This window comes from Egretta garzetta, unplaced genomic scaffold, assembly GCF_000687185.1.
Source record: "Egretta garzetta isolate BGI_Z169 unplaced genomic scaffold, ASM68718v1 scaffold713, whole genome shotgun sequence".
Classification (NCBI taxonomy): domain Eukaryota; kingdom Metazoa; phylum Chordata; class Aves; order Pelecaniformes; family Ardeidae; genus Egretta; species Egretta garzetta.
The window spans coordinates 970632-992319 of NW_009259104.1; the positions used below are offsets into that span (position 1 = coordinate 970632).

The following is a 21688-nucleotide window of genomic DNA, read 5'->3' on the forward strand; positions in this document are numbered from 1 at the left end:
GAGCGTGTAATGTTCTCTTATCACTCAGTTCATCTCCCCTGATTCATGACCAATACCTCCTTCCCTCTTCTGAAATGTTCCTTTGCTCATTCTGGTTAGGCATCTCAGCTGAAGTGTAGTCATCATTTGGGTAACATTTGGATGGATATAATCTTGTTCATTATGATGTGATCATTTTTGATTTACTTATTGCTTGGTAACAGAAGTTTCTTTTGCATATGATAAAAATCGCATTAAATCACTGGCCTCAGAATAGTGGCTGAAAATCAATCAGGAGGGGCTTTTACTCCTGCCACTTTGGCTCAGGATTGAAACATTTCATACAGTAGCACTGCTAGGAATAAGCTGGGCTTCCTTACTAACGTAATAAAACACAGACCATCCTAAGGGGATGAGGGAGTTACATTCCAAAACTTGCACTGCAAGCGACCAAAGTTTAATGGAAAACTTTGAAAAGATTCTATTAAAAACCAATATTCCTTCTATATATGATATGCTCTATTTTACGCTTTCCCTGCTCCCTCCTTTTTTTCCTTACTGGCACAGAAACAGGATCTTTGTTTTGACAGAGCTAATCTGCTCATGCTTTCATACGGGCCCTCAGGCTCCTCACCTGTGGAAAGATCCATGGGAGCAGAAAAACTGCTGAGCGGGTGCCACGTGCTCACCTCAAAGGGAAGAAGTCAGTGGCCTCACGGAGGTATGGACTGTAAACATTGTGGTTCCCGAGGACCCACGGAGAACATGAACTATGAATCCTGCATAACCTCCACCAACAGCTTTTCCTTCCTTGTTGCCTGCTGGGATTTCCCTCTCCTGTCAGCTTCAGGAGACGTGCCGCATGGGCTGCTTCACTGCAGCCGCGCCGCCTCCCTCTTCCCGAAGACCGAGGCACGCGCAGCCCTGTCAATGTCTACCCACAAACTTCACTGGTGAGAAAGGTCTGAAGTAGCTTGTGACCACAGGCAAGTTTGACAGCAAGCTTCACAACAAACTGGCACAGCTCCGAGATCTCTCTGCCACTTCTGTGGGGAGGCCAGGGAAGATTTTATGGAGTGAAAAGTGACGGAGAGAGAATGAATTGCTTTGTGGCTCCATCAGGCAGCATGGTCAAGGTGGCTAACTTCAGGCGCTGATCTGATCCATGGAGTCCCTGCCTAGCCAACAAAAAGTGGCAAAGGCAAATTCAGATGTTTAGGACTTTGTATACAAGACAAAGCCCAGAATTTATCTTAGCATCTTTGCCACTGGACATCAGCCACAGATGAGCAGGAAAATAACCCGTGATCATGATCATTCTGTGATAGGGAGGGTTTGCTCATGCTCATGGCCAGCATTCCTCTTTAGAGACTGCTGATTAACATCAGAGCTGTCTTTATATTTAGCCAAATAAATGACTGTGCCCAAACCAACACACTGAAAGGTAAGTCTGTCATGAAAGACAACAAACTTTGGCTCCCTCTGTTCGTATCATCTCATCCCACCTCACCCAGAATTAGGTCATTCTGACTTTATAATATCCATGTGGGTTCCTGTGGCTCCCAGGCCAGGCTGATATGTCATGGAGTCGCTATGTCTAGTAAAGGAAATTTTAATTCATAGCATTTTAATTCAGGAAGCTTGAATTTAATATTTAGCCATGTCTTGAAAGAGTCTGGATCCTTTAAAGCCTTGAAGTAGAGAACTGCAAAAAAAAAGGCTGATGACAGTTCTGAGTCTTGGCTCCTGTGTTGTCAGTAGGAAAATCCCCATCAATTTCACTGGAGACAACATTTCATCCACTGTATTTTCAGGCTCTGTACAGTGTTTTGCAACTGAGATCTCACAGTCAGGAAGGTTAAAGAACTGTGGTAGTACGCAGAGCACCTCTTACCCAAAGCTTTCTGTTATATGGAGCAGCAGGCTAAGTCAAACCAACCAGAGACCAGAAACCAGGTCTCTGCCTCCTGGCTGAGTCCTGTATCACTATCAGGCTGTTATGCCCACCCTCTCCCTCTGGTCTATTGAATCTTGAGTGGGACCGCCATAGCACTGCTGCTGTTTTAAGGCAGCCCTCTTCTGCAGGCAGGAGGACCTCACTGTCAGGATGCCAGTGGGACTTGTGCCCACCAAGGCCCATGCGGCCTTGAGAGCACGCAGAGCAAAAGCAGAGGTGCCTGAGGAAATGTAAATCAGGAAGGAAGTCTCCATGCATAAAGAAGGTCAGCCTTGCCGGGGTCAGGGCAACCAAGCCTGGACCGCAGTTTTGCATTCGGGTGTTTGAACTCTGCCTAATCATGCTTTATGTGCCTATGTCTTTGTATGGGTCTGGGCCAGGAACACGCAGGAAGCCATAAAACCAGGAACAGAGTGGGTTTCTTGAATGTTTCTATTCAGGTAAGCTGGCTCTTACGCCGCTTCTTGCAAGTCCTATTTTCAACAGTTATCTCTGATGAAGTCAAGCAGGGAGACCTCCGAGGTGAAATGCACCGTGAGCGTGTGACAGGCTGGGAAGGAGGCATGGTCACCGTGAGCCTGACTGTGCTGAAGCAAGATTTTGGCTCTCTGCTCGTAAAGGGAGCAAGATGAGGAGTGAGGCTGTTTTCTAAATAATGGAGCCAGCAACTTTTTAAATGCTCTGCAGCCACCTAGAGGAAAAATATGCTTGATTGAAGTTAATTTTGTACAGCTTAAGCCAGGGAGTGGGCTCTGCAGAGTTTAAGAATGTGAGTTTCTAAATTAGCCAGCCTGTTTATTATTGTATCACAAGACCTCCTTGGAGATATATATACAGTGAATCATCATAAAAAGCTGAAGATAACTTCAGTTTATGTTTACACTTTGGAAATATTTCCTGCTTCATGTTCTTGTTGTGCTTGTTATTGCATATGACATATTTTTATGAAAGATAGAATAGCAGGGCCACAATATATTTTGTCGGTAGAGGGAAGGAGATGATCTGGTTTGAATTTTTATTCTATAACGTTTAAATCTTGTGCTATTTTATATGTCTATTCTCGTGACTATGGCAACATGCTATTGGTATATCTACATGGTTTATGTTTCTGCAGTGCCATGTCTTCAAAACCTCTCAATAATTTTTGAGGTTCTATCTAGGATGTTTATAAGCTCCTGAAAAACCTCTGGCTTTTCTCAGATGAGGACTGTCACACAGAATACACTAATGGGCTCTTTGCCTACTAGAGTGAAAGTTGATGCAGTCATATTAGATTCATTTAGTCTATGCCTTGTTCCTTTGCATTGTATGAAACATAGTAACAAAGTTTAACTGTTGATTGAAAGTACCACTTGAATGCTATAAAGTTAGATATTAAAACATGCCTGACTTTTTGAAATGGAATTGAAATGACTGTTTTTTCCTCTCTCTAGATAAGAGATGACAGGTCAGTCTCCACTTGTGCCTGAAGAACTGGAGACTAGGTGGACTCTCTTTAAAAATCAAGTCCAGACACAGAGAAAAAGATAAAATTTTATGTCAATTACATAATGCAAAAGCTCAAAATGATGATGGATTTTCCATGGTAGCTATGCCAGAGAACACTGAAAATTCCATTACGGTGGGGTGTCTCTGTCATAAGGCAAATTCACATTAGCAGTGTAAGCGCTAAGCTAAGCGTGTGCACACAGTGAATGGAAATGTTGAATACTAGTATGGATAACGAGAAGGCCCAGTAAGACATCCTCCATTTCTTTTCGTCCCATAAGAAAGACTTGATATACACATCTGATGTGGTGGAGTAGCTTGAATAGTGCTGCGTTATGTCAGAACAGGATCTGTAATAAGGAAACTTGTTGGCTTAAAAAATTCAAAGCAGGAAATAATGAAATTTAGGAATTTTTCTAGGTTGTGGTTTCTGAGGGGAAATGGTGGGGTTCTGGAGACACAAAGTAGGTCAGTTTGGCCAAAACACTGCCATAGGAAATCAGTGATGAGCACATAGATTGTAGACCTTAGACCACTGGGCCTATGAAAGATGGGATTTTTGGTAGAAAATCCCTTAGGAGGTGAATTTCTTTCTGAGAATTAAACCTGTACAGCATCTAGAGGGATTTTTCACCAGAAAACTTTGCATATATGCATGATAAGCCATATCAGGTAGCATTAGAGATACCACTACTGTAATCTTTACCAATTATGTGATGGATATTTGCAAGTGGATGACTATGGATATTAGTTAACTGAAGAAATACATGTCTTCACAAACCGGGTTCCAGCTTTTGAACCTTCAGTGTCAGGTTCCAGGGGATGCTCCTAAATTTGCCTCTGTATCCTTTTGTTGGTCCAGATTTTTTATTGCAAATGACCTTTTTATAATGAGTTTGGAAATTGTCTGTTCTACAGCACAGTTATTACAGTCCCTGTATTTTCCAGCCAGATATACAGTCAAAGATCATACGACATATAGGCAGCCAAATCCTTTTTGCAGTAATCTCACCAAAGAAAGTGGAACAAACTGTATGTATACTGCTCAAGTAAGCAAGTCAAAGAGATTATTTTTTGATGGGCACATTTTCAGTGTGATATTGGGCACTTGTTTCAAATGGGTTAAGAAACTTGCACTGTATGTTCTCTTTATTCCAATAATTCTATATACGAAGTTGTAGGTAATGTACACAGAGAAGTGGTTTCTAACTGTTTCACTTCAAGGTACATGCTACATATGATCTCATACTCAAACCACTTGAGTTCTTGTGCATACAGGTATTTATTTCAAATGCCAGGATGTTAAAGGTTAAACTCTGCATGGCCCAACACAACTGAAACAGAAGAGGAGGTGAAAAGTCTCTCCCACTTTCTGAAAATGAGTGGGAGTACAAGGGGTCAGCTCTTCCAGGGCTGTGGATGGTGTTTCCATATTCTGTTGGAGTTCCCTGAGCAAAAATCCACTCTCTCTAAAGGTGGCAAGTCAGCTGCTCAACTGTACTGTAACCTTCAGCTCTAGGAAATATTCTGAGTCATACCAGATGCTTCTTAGAGGCCAGCGTGGGACTTCATTGTCTTCCTCGGTCATGGTTCAGTTATTTCCCCATGGAGGGATTTTAGCCAGCCTTTCCATTCACAGGACCAGAAAGAACATTTAAAGCCACAGATGCTTGTATGGATCCAAGCACAAGACAGAAAAAGCCTACTTGACACATCGGTAGGAGAATTACTGTGAAGAAAGAAGTAGGGAAGGTTGCTGTGCTGTTTTGTTCTTTATTTGGTTCTTCCTCCTGCCCTCCTTTTAAGTGCCTTTACCACTGCTACTATATATTCAGGGAGATTATAGGTATGGTGTCAGGGTAGTGCTGTCCGGAGAACTTTAGTTTTATGCAGTTTTAGAAAATGTTCCAGAATGTTTCATTGTTCATTTTACCATATTCTTGTGGGTAATGTTGGTTAAGGCAATAAAACACAATTCTGGCACAGCATGCCTTTTATAGAAAGGTTAAAAATATACATAGAACACTCTTTTTGGCATTTTCCAAAAGCTTTTGGATAATACTTTTAGCAGCACGTAGTATAGGCTTGTGGTGATGTTGTGCAGCGCAGTATGCTTTTTCAGAGGTCTACATGGGCCTTCATTTATTCAGTATCTGGAAAATACCCTTTTTGCTTACCCTTTGTAGGAAAGTATGGGTTCTGATTTTTTTTTAGAGGAGCTGGATATGCAAAGAAATCGAAATTGCATTGCTGTCTGTTTCTGCTATGTTGGAAATTACCAACAATAATTACCACTTGCATTTAAAGCATCGTTTTCCCAAATTGACTGAACTCTAAATAACTGCTTTGGAACCCTTAGCAAGGCAGGGGTGGATGTGGATATCTTGTGCGATTCTGTTTAATTATCTCTGAGTGCCAAGTCTATATCTGGAGCAGGAACAATGACACTCAGAGTTAAATTAGGACTCTTCAATGTGCGTGTAACATGACTTCTATGCCCTAGAAATCTTAGATCACATGCAACTCTTGCCCTTTGGTGGAGTTGCGTATTTTGTAATTCCTTTCTTCTTGGCTCCGTGGGGCAATACACTCCAGGGTTGACTCCAATTTGCACAAAAAGCAGGGATCAAGAAGAAATTTGAATGCGTGATTCAAATGCCTACTGCTGCAAACTCCTCCTCTGCAGTCTGCCAAAAATAACTCTGATATTCTCAAGCATTATGGCCAATGCTCTCTTTATAGGAATGAGATTTCCCCATGGAAAGCATATGCCTGCAGTAGATTTCCTATGTGTTGCTCACCAAAGATGAGCTGCGAGTTCCCTTTCTGCTCCCACATTCTTAGGGATTTTTTGGAGCCAGTTCAGCGATGTGGGAGTTCTTGTACCATGGTGAAGTCTCCAGCACAAAGTGCATGTACGCTGCCTGCCACTTTTTCTGGGCACTTTCCCACTTACTGGAAAAACAGGTCAGGGCACTGATGATTTAACTTTGTTATGGACGCCTTTATCAGATCCCCAGTTTAAGGCAAAGTTACCATTGTTATGATTGATGTGTGGGAAAAGCACAGAGGGAGTGCAGATATAGTTACCTGGTCTTGGAAGAAATGATCCTTGAAAATGACTGCCTTTGCTGCATGAAACAGTCCATTCCCCAGGCAAGTACTTTGAATGAATACTCAATAGATGTAAGGACTTCTGTGTTTTCTGCAGCCTCCAAAATTACCTTCCTCATGAGCTATTTGCTGCTTTTGCATTAATATTACTAAATTCTGGAGAAAGAGAGAATGATCTCAAGCCTCTGACCTCAAGCCTCAAAGCCATAAAAAGTCTCCAGCTCTACATACCATGCTTCAATCCTTCAGTAAGATCAAACACGCACATACAGACAAGAGGGAGCTTGCAATAGCAACAGCATGAGCCTTTCCATTATACATTGGAATACGGCTCATCTTCTCATCTTCTTACCTTGTGAAATGACTTCTCTAGCTGGGGCTGTAAATAATGGCAACTCAATGAAACCTTGTAGGAAAAACAGCCCAAACTTTCTTGTAACAACATAACTACTGACAGAAGCCATTGGCTTTTATTTTTCCTGTAAGAGAAGAGAAAGCAGACCTAATTTTGGATCAGGAAAAATAAATCCTGAGTGTTGCTGCTCGATTGTGAGCACTCTGGTGTGATTATGGGAATCCAAACTGGCTGTCATGTAGAGTACGGCTATTTTCATAACCAGTGCTAAATTAGGCTAAGCTTGTACTAAAACTCTGATTTGGCATACCCAATAAGAAGTTATCCCAAGAAGTCTGTCTCACGGGATGGTGGGCCTGGAAATTAATCCTCCTCTCTAGACAGATGACCCTTCAGGCATTGGAGTTTGCAAGTGTACAGCTTAAGTCAGGTATAGAGAACAAATGCCTTCACCACCTGATGGCTCTTCACATACCTAAAATCTATGTAGTCGTGCACTATCTCTAAGTGCTTTTGTAAAGTCTGTTGAGACCTACTGGTGGAAAGAGGAAGATGTCTGTGTTTTCCGTCTGCATAGAGCCACTTCTTGAAGGTACCAAAAGGTCTGAAAAAGGCACTGCATCACACTCCTGTTGTGAAATGTGGAAAAAAAAATGCAAAAAGAAGTAGTCCCTTCAGAAATGGCTCATTCTGGTTTTGGATCTGTGTGTACTGCAAAGGAAAAGGAACTGCTGATGTTCAGCAAGTGAACATCTGCAATTTCAATCCCGTGTGGCATGGACTAAGGCTGTAGGCTTCATTGCTGTGATCTTTTCTTCTTCTTCTTTTTAATATTGCATGTAGCACAGGACTCAGTTCTTTGCTCTTTGTGGGACTTGGAGACTTTCCACGGTTTAATGTGAAAAAGGGCTGTTGCTGAAGGAGCGCACTCATCCAGTTCACTTTGAAGATGTGGCAGCAGAGCGTGCGTGTGCGCGCGCGTTTGTCTCCTTCAAGGGTGTGTCCCGCAGCTGCCGGATGCCTTCACTTTCATGGATTTCCCCTTGCAACAGTTTGTGATTATGCACACCCAATTAGCGCCATCGCTGACACACACCCTGCAGGCAGCATAGGCAGCATCAAAAGGAATCACAGTGAGGCACTTGGTACCAGTTGAGGACTGGGAGGTTGGCTGTCCTCCGGCGCTTATTTGGAGCAGGGACTCTAGATAAAGTGCACCATCACAGCCGAATATTTTTTAGAAATGTAAGTATGTCCTTAAAAGAAATGTAATTTTCCTTTGGATCACAACATCATTGCATCTTTATATGATTTCACTGAGGGCAGAGCTAAGGCTGCCTGAAGTATCTTGTGTGTATTTCCATAGCTGGTAAAATGACTTCATTTTATAAGTAACTTGCACTGCAGTCTTCCTGTGGGATTATATCTATATGACTGTAATGTTTTGATGTTTAAGCTTCTGATATGTATTCTCAATTTTACTTCATTTAAGCCAATGTTTTGGTCTTGGTAAAGACTCACAATACCTTGGAAGACCCAAAGCCTCCGCTAGTGTACGGTATTGTAACTTGTCAGTATGGCTTCATTATCGGCATAATTCCAAAGCTTTACTAAAAGTGTATTTTTCTATTGTTTGAACAGTCCAGTCAGATTAGAGTACAGATAAGCCTCTGCATACATGCAGTTAAGTGTCACCAAATCTATTTATCGGATTCAAAGGAGGAATGAAGAGGAGGCAGAATCTGGGGTTTCAGAGAATAATTTTTGAAATGTATCAATTACTGGAGAGGGTAAAAAAAAAAAAAAGCTATGGGCATACCGAAGATTTTTGCAAGGAGAAAGAATTAGGACAGTGCACAAGAATCAGTGTTTAAATTTACCTAGTGAAGCAACCCATAATAGTCCTCTAATACAACTGTAATAACTGTGAGAAATGTAATTAGATGCAAGAAGTAAACATGATCTGAAAAAAATACAGACCCAAAGTCAAAGCTTGCCCATGGGCCATTGCCAGCTCCCCCTTAGTAGCCATCCCCCCTAGAGGACGGACATTTTTTGCTTCCACGTCCTTTCCCAGAACTGCCCTTTGACTCTCGCAGTGGCTATCAAGCAAACCACGTACCTGCTCCCTGCTGATTTCAGAAGTGATATAAAAAGACGCTTCTCCCCCGACTGCAAATCCGTCTAACTACAATTAATATTAATGCATTAAACTTGCCAGCAAGGAACTTCATTAGGAAAAATAGAAGGGTTTATTTTGATTGACTAGGCTTGGCAGCTGTGGATATAGTTTCCTTCACTCTCATTTTTTTTATTTAACTTAATTAATTGATTAATTTAACCTTACAAATAATTAGCAATTGTAATTCATTAATAAAACTGACACAATCTGATGATTGCTCCTCAGCCAAGCCTAGGGCTTGAGCCCAGCAATTGTCACCAGGATTAAACACTTCAGAAAAATAAAAATTACACAAGCAATTAGGTGTGTAATGAATCAGAGGATTGTTTGTGTTGCATGTGGCATGCTACCTTCCTTAGCGGGCACCCTCGCTGAACCCTGTAGCAAATAGTGCTGATCCCAGCCAAAGTGGAGATGTTTCACTCTGGAGCCTGTCTGGATGTCCAAGGCCATTTCAATGCCAAGGGCTCATGCCATCATGCCGCTCACGTGCGCGTAGGGGCTAAACTCTCTGCACCCTCAAAGAGTGCAGCTGCCCTCCTGCAGACTTGGAACAGTGCCCTGGCCTCCCTAATCCCCCAGACTATGCCCAGGCTTTGTAAGGGTAAGTGCTACCCTTGCCATGAACATGGTAATGATTAAAAAGACCAGGTGACTGATGGTGAGCCTGGAGATTTCCTGACCTGATGCGAATGCTTGAGGTAGCTGTAGGTGCGCCAAGTCAGTGCAGGAGGTGGCATCCCCCTCTGAGTAATGGTAAAAAAAAAATTATTTATGATCTGAAAAAGCAGAGAACTACCTCAGGTTTAGGATTTTATAATTTCTAAGGCAGGAAGTCAGTGAACTCTTGGCCAGCCCAGCACCAGCAAGCATCCCTAAACACTGCAGGCATTAATAATAACGAAAGCTGAGTTGAGAGGAATAAAATGCAATTGATAAAGGAGGCTAGCACAGAAACAAAAAGATGATGAAATGGTACCTTGATAACGGACTCTGTCTGTGGAGATTTTTACAGACTCTCTTTGTGATAATAATTTGCTGTAGTAGTAAAGAAGCATCTACTTCACTGTAAAATGAGACACACACCTCCTAAATGGCATGGGGTATATGGAGCAGCACCTGCTGTAGGGATGCTAGCAAGGACCACAATCCTGTTGTGCTCAAAGGAAGCAGTGTAAAGTGTGTCATGTAAAAAGGTGACCCTTTGTGCTTATACAAGGTCTTTTATCAGCTAACAACCTCAAAGGATGCCAAGGATGTTGTGCTAATCTGTTCCTTGCAGCCTATCAGCTGTGATATCCATACAGCAACCTCTGGTACTGGGAAAGATATAAAGGGACCTACCACAGACCTAAAGCTAAATAAAATTACATTGTCCCTAGAAAGTAAAGCTATTTCAAATGAAAACCACTGGTCTGTAAATACAAACATGTTGTATATTTGATCCAAAGCAATTCTGTTTATCTACAGTATGTATATTCCAGTAAATGCAGGACAGGTAACCTGTTTACATTAGCACTTATGTTGCTTATTTGTCACAGTGAATTTTTAGGTAGTTTCATGTTGGGGGTTCACTGAGAGTAAAATTATTCAAAGCTCACAGAAACATCAAGCAGAATTGTCAGGTTTAACCATGCAAATGGTCACTGAAATAGCCGGTGACTTTGGCAAAGGGAAATACTCTTTAAGGGGCACCATTGCAATGCAGAAACAAGCTTGTCTGTATTTGAAGGACCACTAACCCTCTTTCCTAGTTTTGAATAAAAGGTTCCCAATAACACAAAAGCATTGTATGAGTGTTAGGGTTCTGGATTACTTTGGCTGAGGTGCCTGTACCTTTTCCAAGCTATTACCTATTGAGCTATGGGGAAAGTTTCTGGAAAATTAAGCCTATATCTATTCTTTTCCTATAGACAGCTGAATTTTTGGTCCACAGCAAGAGCAATTAAGATGGAGAGCTTGTTTTTTACTTCAGGCCTTGGTCTTTCTGGAGGATTTGTGCCTCTCACAAAAGTTGCCTTGTCCTCTCAGGAACAAAGTCCCTGCATGGAGCAGGGGCTCTTGCTCATTGACATCCAAGGTGCGTGCACAGAGCACCCTCAGTGAAAAGCAGAGGAACTGAGGGTATCATTTTCAGAGGGCTGAGTATGTCTTCCCCGCACCTTGTCCCTGCCTTCTAATGATTCCACTCGGAGCAGTAGATACTTGGTATTTCTGAATTTGCATTGCTGTGTTTGCAGAAGCATCTAAGCATTTTGCTTATGCAGAAACCGCCAACTGTAAATCTGCTGGCTCTTGCCAGTTATATTTTAGGTCTGTGCCAAATGGGCACACATGCTGGATGAGCTAACTTGAAATATAGTGGTGACATACGCAGTAGCAGTTTCACTTAGGGCCATGTTAGCAGCTTTGCTCCCTGCCATGTTTTGTGGTGATTCCATCTTATGCAATGGAAGGAGATGGTGGTATTAACAAGTGCCTGGGGGATTTCCTAGCATAAGAATTGCTCAGTTATGCTGCATCATCGGTGCTCCTTTGGAGTGTCATAAAGTCTGGCATTTAGTACTGATGCTGCTGAGAAACCAGGCATATAGCTATTTTGGGGCCTTCAAAGCGGGGAGAGGCTGGTGGTAACCTGGAGAGAAGGCACCATTTCTCATCCCTTGCATGGGAAGGCACATGCTCATTACCCGCAGAAGTCATCCACTTAACACTGCCACTATTATTGTTGGTAACATTCTAAAATTATTACTTTTCAGGGAATAAGAAAGAAATCTTTATCTTGTATTGACACAAAATCATTGCAAAAATGAAGTCTGCCTTCTCCCACTGTGGTCTCGGTCCTCTCCACCTGGCGTTTCTTGGGTCTTCTTCTCACCTTCCTGTTCCTGTGTGGTTCTCTTCCTGCTGCTCTTGGGACTTCTCTGCATCAGAGCAGCACATCAAAAAAGAGAAGAGCCCCTGGGATGTGACAGCAGAGACATGTTTAACTTTCTCACCATTTAGCACAAGTTAGTGTGGCATTGAACTCCATGTCACTGGAAAGTAAACAACTCAAACCTTGGGCAGGTGTCTGCCAAAGCTTTCCTTGCTTATTTGTTTTGGGGCTTTGTTCTGCAGGTCCTGTGTGACAGACATGTGCGAGTGCCCGGTCCATAAAAACTGCTACTGCGAGTCGTTCCTGGCATACGCCCGAGCCTGTCAGAGGGAAGGGCTGAAAGTCCAGTGGGTACCAGAGCAGAACTGTGCAGGTAAGCGTTTTGGGACTGCTTCTTTGTAAGCCACTGCATAGGCTAATAGGCTACTATCCTTCTACTGGTGAAAAAAGATCAAAAATCAGCCAGCTAGAAAGGACTGGGATTGCACCAGCAGGAGGGTTGCATTCTGAGTTATGGAGAAAGACCTTACCAGGAAAGATTTTTAACCATCAAATATCAGAAATGGGTATTATTTAACTGGAAAACTTTTCACCTCTAATGCCGCCTATCTTAATTTTATGTACTTCCAGGAAGAAGTACATGCCTTTTTCTTTCAGGATATGTAAACAGTTGATTACAGAGAGTGTTTAAACTCCTTTGACCTCCTGTTAAAGCATAGTTATATTTCTAGACACAACATGCATATATGATTGCAGTAGGTTCAACAAGGGAAGAAGAGATAATGTATTTAATGGGAATATTAAAATGCAAACCTGCATTAATTTTGGTACTTGGACCAGATTACTCATGTGATTAGGACTGCATTAATTGCAAGTAATTATGAGGAATTGTTTCCATAAGAAGTGGTGGCCTGTGGTCATGGGCACTTGAAGTAAAATGCAATATTGCAGATGAATATTCCCCTGATGATGGTCTCATTAATTTAGGACATTCTATAATGGCATCGGTTTGCCTGGAAATGTATTCAGATTTATGTAAAGCAATTGACGGTAGTTGGAAAAAAAATTAGAAGGATTCTCAGTGCTGGTCAAAGAGCTATTACTCTGTGGTCCATTTTGGTGACTGTGTGTGGCTCAGGGTCTACTCTCACAACTTCAATTTCCTTTTCTATTGAACGCATGATAGCAGGGATGGGTGAGTGACAGAGCAAATAACATTTGATTGACTGTTCCCAAAAGGCTCATTTTTTTTCTTACAAAGGAAGAGAACAATCCAAACAGGGTGTCACTAAGTGAAAGCCCTGTTCAAGGATGTGGTCTCAGGCAGCGCTAATAACATATGTAATTTTAATCTATTGATCTGGTAGCAGACCCATGCAGAACCTGAAGCAAGCATCCTGACTTTTTTTTTTTTTTTTTTTGACCAAAGCACTTCAGACCGAGACCTCACTGTGGCAGATGCTGTAAAAAGAATATAAACTCCAGCCCCTGCCTTAAGGAGTTTATACAAGTGTTGGCATATCACGACTTAACTAATTGAGGCTTCTTTTCACAATTTTTTCTGGCATTTTACCAAAGACAAGAAAAGTTTCTAAGGCAAAAACAGTCCTTGAGAGAACATTATGAAGGAATTTAAGCACACATCTTCCATTAAAGCTAATGAAAGAAGTGTTTAAATCCACCTGAGTTTTTTAATCTCAGTGCAGAATTCTATAGGGAAAAGGGAAATCTTGTTAAGCAGAAAATATAGATAAGCTGTGTATGGTCAAGTACCCTCAAAACACTTACTTAAGCATTGAATGTCAAACAAGTAGGGCCATTTTCTACAGTAAATTGTACAGTAAGCATGAAATTAAAGTGCATCCACTGCACTCCATATGTTACCAGTGGCCAGCATCAAGTTTTTAATCTTTAACTAACTTTTTTCTCCCCAAAACTTGTAGTTACAATTTTTGTGTCCTAATTACGGATAAAAGTTCCTGGGTATGAAACAATATATCCGTAATAAAACTTTAGCGTTCTGTGACTTTCATTTCCTGCTTGACATTTCATAGCTGGTGGGATACTTGGAAGAGCTGTGTTCTGATGAAAATGGAGTATACTTATTAGTAAAGTCAGGTTTTAATTATTCTTTTGTGTGTTATAAAACCAGAACTTGTGTGGTTGCCAGTTCCTCTACCCTGACTGCTGTACGCTTAGCTCATGTTTATGATCTTTAGAAAACTTGTGTTGTCTGGAGGGCCAGCCAAATGGGATGCTCGGGAGGCTGAATTACATGTCCTGTTCCCTACATGCTCTTCCTCCTCCCCCAGTGCGGCAGTGTATCCTCCTGTCAGTCCTCTGCGAAATACTGCTGCTCAAGGTCTGCTGTCCTTTGAGGTTGGCTTGGTAAGGGGAGATGTCAGCCATCCCTTAACTGGAGAGGTGAAGAGAAGAGGCAAATGAGTAAGAAAAATGGTTAGGGTAGGAAAGGGTTGGTGAGATCTGCATGGGAACTGAGAGGGTTTGGAAAGGAATATGGGTTTCCATGGGAAGTAGTGGGGAGTGGGACCTGTTAGGATGGGCACAGGAAGAAATATGATCTGTGAAGGAGAAGAAAAAAAGCCAGGAGAGCCAGCATGAGGGAAAGGTGAAATAATAGAAAGTGATACATGCGAGAGGGAAAAGAAAGGATGCAAATGGAAGGAAGAGGTTTGAAAAGGAAAGGAGATAGAAAAATAGGGGGTTTAGCCCAAAAAAGACTAAGCAAGCGGTTTATAAAGTGCAATTAAGTAAACTGAAGTAGTCAAAGGCCTTGGGCCATAGTAATTTAACACTGAATTTCTGAGGGCACTGAGAGAAAGAAGACTCAAGGATGGCAATAACTCCCTGCCATGGGCGCGACTACACAGGCGAGAAGAAAAAGCAGATATGGACTATAATAAAGTGCAAAGTGCACATGGTAGCACTGATGTGCTGACATGCTACAACAGCCTCATAAAAACTGAACCATTTTCTCTTTTTCCTATGTGATTGGTTGAACTAGGGGAGGATGAGTGTATATCTGATTTTGACTCTTCTCTCTGGGAACCCTCTTCTCTGCTGTGGAATTTTCTCACCAAGTCACTCTTTTTCCCTATTATATGTTGCTCTCCTTTGACCGCTTTATTCTGTGTGGGTATGTATCAGAAGGCTGTTCGGACTTTTCAGTGGAAGCTCATTTAAAAGTGAAAGCTGAAAAGATTAACGCAAATGTATCATTAGGAGGCCAGTGTCCAGATTTATTGCCTTCTACTGTGTTAGAAGGAGATGTTGTGAATTGCAAGCCCCATGAGTGACATTCAGTTTGAAAGTCCTACAAAACACCTCGAAAGCCCAAACTGTGCAACACCAGCAGAAGAAGCAGCTTGATTCACTGATGCGCAAATATTAGCTCAGACATTTCTATGGAATCAGATTTACCAGATATCATCCACCAAGGGAATCCTTCAGCAGCTTCAGCTAGGTTATTTTGGCTTTTGTGTTGGGGAAGAAGAATTCCTCCAAAATAATCACGGCCATGTCTACGAAGACAGGCGCAGACAGATACAATCCCCCTCTGTGAAACTGCCAAACTGGCTGGAATAAACCGGCTCTGGTCTGAAAACTGTATAGCCTTATTAGGCAGGGTTTATTAGCTCAGGCACAGTGCTGTATTTATGTGACTATATGGCTTCTGGACTGGAGCTGGCTATCATCCCGCCAGCTCAGAAAGCGGTCTGAGGAAGCTCACATCTGTCACGCCAAACACATGTTCTAGAAGAAGAGTGGAAAAATCCTGTTGGGACTGGTAACGTTGCAAAATGCAGTATTATTAGTAACTTTTGTAGTTTGGGGTTGGGTTTTTGATTTCTTTTGCTGGTGCACTAAGGAAGTTATTACTAACAGAGCTCAGTTCTTTAAGAGAGGAATTTGCCTTAAAAGACGGGTGCAAAGGCATCACTTCTGTTTTCCATGTTTACATGGTACTGATTCATTTCAGCAGTCCCTGGCAAGCCTACTGCAGAATGTCTTTATTTTTATTTTTTAAACTGTTGATGAAGTGGAATGTTCTGGATCAATCACACCACATGTTAACAACTGAAGCACTCAACAATAAAAGCCATCCAGGGAACTTAAACAGCAGCCATTGTACTTTGCTGATTTTTCCCTTGACAGCAAGTTAATAATGCCATTATAGACTGCCTACAGCAGAAAATAAAGTCATCATATGTTCTATAGCATGGCACCACCTGAAGGAGAAGGAGGTGTTTTGACGTACCACATGCATGCGTGGTAGAGCAGAGCTGGGGAGTACTTACAGATGCCACGACTGGCAAGGGCAGCCTGTAATATATTTTCATTTGCTCCGGGGCAGAGCTGAGGAAGTGGAAAGGAGATCTTGGCCAGCTTTCCTCAAAGCCACTGGCTGAGGCACCAAACAGAGCTCAGGTGGAATGAGCTGGCTGGCTATTACTGGCAGTAAAGCTTTGTGGCATGAAACCTGTGCAGCCTGAAAACTGAAGCTCACAGACCTTTCTATATGGAAACTACAAGTCCTGAAGCCTGTGGTTGGTCAATTAGAGATCCTTTGAAGGGAAACTCATTTTCAGAGAGGAGGGACAAAAGCTTCTAGTAAACAGCCCCCCTTGAGATAATCCACGTTGTGTCTGGACAATCACTGTCTGTCTTTGAACATCTTGGTCTACTTTTCTAGACAGTTAATACATTGTTTGCAAAGCTCCTGGGAGCTCCGCACATTTTCATTTCCCCTTTTATAGAGATTCAGTCTCTCTTCTTAACACACTACATAAGTGGAGAGTTTGTTGTGGATCTAACATTTTACTGTATGCTCAACATCGCTTGCATGTTTTTCCCACCTTCTAAATTTCCCATTTCATTTAAATTTCATCTTAGTTGTTGCTTTTGTTTGTTCCTTCTTCAATGCACATGAAAAATAAAAATGCAAAGCTGAAAAAAATTCTCAAAAGATCTATGCCCATGAGGAGAATAAGCTATCTTGAACACTGCTGAAAGATGTTTTTTCCAACCTGTTCTAAAATTATGTTCAATAGAAGATGTCTCACAGCATGTTTTGGTAGCTTGCTCCAATGCTTTCTCATGCTTAAAGCTAGGAAGCTTTTTCCCCTAATATCTACCTCATATCTAATATCTATCTAATACTCAGCTGTTGATTCTCTGTAACTTCTGCTGTACTACCCAATTTTTCCAGTTTTTTTTTTTTTGTTTGCTTATTTAATATCTGTGTCCTAAGAACTTTGTATACATTCTTGCCAGAATTTCTCCTTCAAGGCTGCTTTTCACATATGTATAAATGCCATAAAATGCATAAGAAGTAAAACTTGCAAGAAGCTGATGCTGTTTCAAAGATCACTTTGTTACCAGCAAAAAGGAACCCCTTAAATTTATGATGCCTTAGCACTAAGACTTCCATCCTCTGTGGTACAGTCTTATACATATTTAATCAATTTATTTCTGCCTATTTTCTGTGAGTAATAACAGTACTGTAATGGCACTCTAAGGCCAATTCTCACAACAAAACAGCATTTTTCTGTCCATAACAGAACTGTTCTTTAAAAAATCTGGACCTTCAAGATCACTCAAAATGGAAGAAACCTTCTTAATGCAACCGCCTCTCTGTAAATAGCAAGAGATGATTCGGGATACTTGAGAATCCCTTGCCATCTATAAACTACTGTATCAGTACTTGTTTTTGCCACCAGCACAGCCGTTAGAAAGAATAACAGGCTTTTATTTGCTATCGAACCAAGTATTATTATCCATAGTAGAAAGGCAGGATATAAAATGTTAAGAGTTTAAATATTGATCTGGAAGGGGGTATAGTGCTTTTAGCTGAGCTCTCAGTGGTCTCTTCTGTTGGAAATGCATTGAACTGTCAACTACATAAATCGATGAATAGATACTGGAATCATTAAGTACAAGAATCCTCATTCTCAGCAATCCCTTGGTAAAATAGCATAAAGGATGGAAATAATTGAATTTTTGAATTTTTTTTGTTTGTTTGTTTTAGAAACGGTGCTTCTGAATTAACAGCACTGTTTTGATTTGCTGCAATATGCAATACTGAAAGTATAGTCTTAGGAATAGAAAGTCTGACGTGAATGGCTCTCCTTTCTCTCCTTCTTTCTGTAGGAGTGAGACTGATAATAACCGTCTGTCCTTGTAAACATTTCAGCAATCTTTGATAAAAGACATTGTAACAAATAACTAACAGTGTTAAGCCTTAAATATAAAGCATAGATCTGCTTATAGATAGAAATCCTGCCACAGCTTCATATGCCATCAGCTGCGTTAAAATTCTCAAAAAGTTCAAGACTGCTAGGAACTTGATAGCTTTTTGATTAGGAATTTTGCTACCCTTATATTTGTGATGTAAAATAGTGTTGCATTTAATACAGAGGAATCTCTTTACATGTATTTTCTTCCTCTAGACGATCATCATACCATGCTTTTTGATATTTGCAGTAGAAACCAAGCAAACAGATATGTAACTTCCCTTGTGGGACTCTGTGTAATTTGCGTATTTTCTTCCTTTTAACGGCCTTTCAGCGACCCAGTGTAAACACGGTGCAGTTTATGATACCTGTGGCCCAGGCTGTGTCAAAACATGCGACAACTGGAACGAGATCGGCCCATGCAACAAGCCCTGCGTTGCAGGGTGCCACTGTCCGGCAAATTTAGTTCTTCACAAAGGAAGATGCATCAAGCCAGTCCTGTGCCCACAGCGATGACATCGGTTCTCTCGCCGCGGACACTAATGCGGGTGGTCACTGACCCCTTTGATGCTCACAGCCAGTGAGGGACTCCAGCGATTTCTGTGCAGATTCTGCAAAAGTACACGTCTACCCACAGAGTGTAAATATGCTCCCGCGTCTGTATTTATGTGTGTTTATGTATACACACACAACACCTAGAAAGATATATAAATGTATACTGTGTGTATGTAGATACACATAACTACACACAAGTGCCCTAAACGTAAGTACAACCCATATATTTATATATATGTCCACACACACAAATATACATCATTTCTATATATCATAGAAGGATGAATTATTATATGTATATTTTTTGCTATAAAGTTTATGTATTATTATGTCTAGGACCCTGATCTGTAAGTCATGGTATAAATAAACCAGGTGTTTTTAATATAATATAGTGGCATGAAAAGATTGGATGACTTTGCCATTTCATAAGTTTGTCGTTTCCAAGGAAACTTTTCTAAGGCCGTAGCACTGCCAGACTGGATTAGTTTCAACACAGAACCTGGATTTACAGTTGTACAGGAAACACATTTCTCTGGAGATGGAGGATTTATCTAGGAATATTTCATGCGTACCTTAGAGCTGCATAGTGATTGGTGACAGTGCTTAATCAGGCAGAGAAAGCTGGGGATCGGCTTTTACGCTTTACTGAAATAACTGTGCAAAAGGATTTCCAAAGCTGGTTGGCCAACTGCCAGCACAGAGATATTTCTTTCTGGAACGGCACCAAAGAGTCAGGGGCCAGATTTTCAAAAGTGTTCAGCACCCAGCAGCTCGCTTTGAAAATTTGACCACTTCCCATTTCATATCCTAATGCCCCGTCTCTGTTGTTGTATTTGGCAGTAGCTGTGAATACACAATAAGGAGCTGAAGAAAATATTCATGTACATATTAGCCCCTTTAACATGTTTGAAACTGCTGGGTTTGTTTCATATTTCCCCCAAATATTATGCAGAAAGCAAATCCCACTGTGAATTGGAGTGTTTGATTTCAGTGTGCCTTCAAACATGAAATAATGCCGGGTTTAGTAACTCATTTAATTTATCAGCATGGTTTAGAAGAAAGACAAATTCACCCCACCAAAAAAACAGTAGAGAATGTCAAATGCTAATTGGAAAACTGGAATTTATTTCCTTACTGGTCTTTTGCTTGAGGTTTACGAACATGTGGGCTCTGTGAAGTTCGCATGACTTTTGAAGTCTCCCAAGGGAGAAGCAATAATATGGGATTTCATTAGAAACTGTTAAAAAAGCCATACAACTTTCTCAAGCCTGAAGGCAGGGGGGGCATTTTTCTTCCACTGGAAAACCTCTTGTAGAGCCTGATGGAACGGTCTCTGGAGATGACAGAAATCTTTGGGCATCTGATTTAGGTTTATAATGAAGTAATATCCTCCAACACAGCTACTTCCATTATGCCTTGCATTGAAATTGCACATTGTAATGCTTTGAACAATTTTCTCCTTTAAGTTTTGCTCTCCAGGAAGTTTTGCGGGGTCTGAGTTCACAGTGAGTGAGTTGGTGCAACGCACTTGGGTTACACAACCTGCCCATGATCCCATCCTGGAGGAAGATGCTGAGTGAGCCTGGTTAGCTTAGGCACCACACTACCCAAAATGCAGCACCACCACAGTGTTAAAAAGAGCTGGGCAAATATTGCCAGGAGTGTTCCATGGATATTTATCCAAATCTTAAATAAACTCAGCTTGATCTTTTTATGTCCCCTTTGTGTTCGTTTTCTCGGAACAATCAAATAATTCGGTTTTACTGGCAGAGAGGGTTTTGAAGCCACATACACAAGTGCACTGGGAAGCAGAAATGCAAATGTGCAGATCCCATCAGAGCAGGAAACGGGAAGAGTTTTATGTGGCTCATGTGATAATTGAATGGCAAAGCTGAAATTTAGAACAATTGCAATTGGTCCAAGGAGTTAAAACATAAAATGGCAGTCATTAAAATAATTTAAAGCATCAGTTAGACCGAAGAATATTTCAGCCTGTGAGCTTTCGATGTTAAGATATGGGGGCTAAGCCATTAAAAAGGTTATTTGCACAGCTCTAGTTTAGGATAGCCTTTCATTACTGATAGATTTTCATCACTTACTGCTCAGTGTTTCCAAAATAAAAATACACGCAAAGTGAACTGCATACATGAACAGCGTCTAGAACTGTCCTTCCCTTTTCTTCTCCTGCCTGATGAAGGTGAGTGAAAGGTGAAGGGAGAGCCCTCCAGCCCGCTCAGTCCACTGATCGCATTCAAGCAACACTTAATTGACGCCAGGTGAAAAGGTGACTCTGTCTGTCTGTAGGATGAACTCTATTTTTAAATCTTAAAATGGTTCAGTTTGAAACCTGACCTACAGGTCATCTCAAAATGAGGACTCATTCCTCGGTTCAGCTTTTTCACATCTGCCTAATTAAGGGTAGCCCCCTGCTTTTTGCTTCAGTGATGTATACTAAGGAAGAGAGGAATGTGCTTTTACCTCTGAGCTGTCTGATTGTGCCCTTGCAGCGCTGCAGAACTTTTTCCTCCAAACGCCACAGTTTTCAAGGCAACAGTAAGGGCTATCATCTGCTCAGTTCACATGTACAGTCTAAGGTAAAGGAGTTCTGCTCTTTTAGAAACTGCCCCCAAATTTTCAACTTGGCCCAGGTTTTATACCCATATCTGTAGTTACCCTGTTCCCAACTGAGCTATTCAGACCAGATCAGTCCCAGCTGGGGCTGTCTCACTCCATTCTCCTGTTAGCCTCTCTTCTTCCAAGGCTTTTCAGAAGTTGGAAGTCTAGGCCAATAACATCAATAACAGCATTACCACTGGCCTCATAGAGTTTGGGTTGCAGCCCATCTTCCCCCTTAGTGCAGCATTCTTTCTAATTCTGCTGTCTTGGCTCGTGAAATATTACCCCTAGGACGCTAGGGCTCATGAAA

At 41.4% G+C, this 21688-nt stretch overlaps 1 protein-coding gene across 1 annotated transcript in view; it reads left to right on the forward strand.

Moving 5' to 3' along the window:
* Positions 1 to 18723, forward strand: part of BMPER (BMP binding endothelial regulator) — a 153784-nt gene extending 135061 nt beyond the window's left edge. The window contains exons 14-15 of the mRNA XM_009635303.2: positions 12196 to 12326; positions 18542 to 18723. Coding sequence (XP_009633598.1) covers positions 12196 to 12326; positions 18542 to 18723 — 313 coding nt within the window. The remainder of the gene's footprint in view (positions 1 to 12195; positions 12327 to 18541) is intronic.
* The last annotated feature ends 2965 nt before the right edge of the window (positions 18724 to 21688 follow it).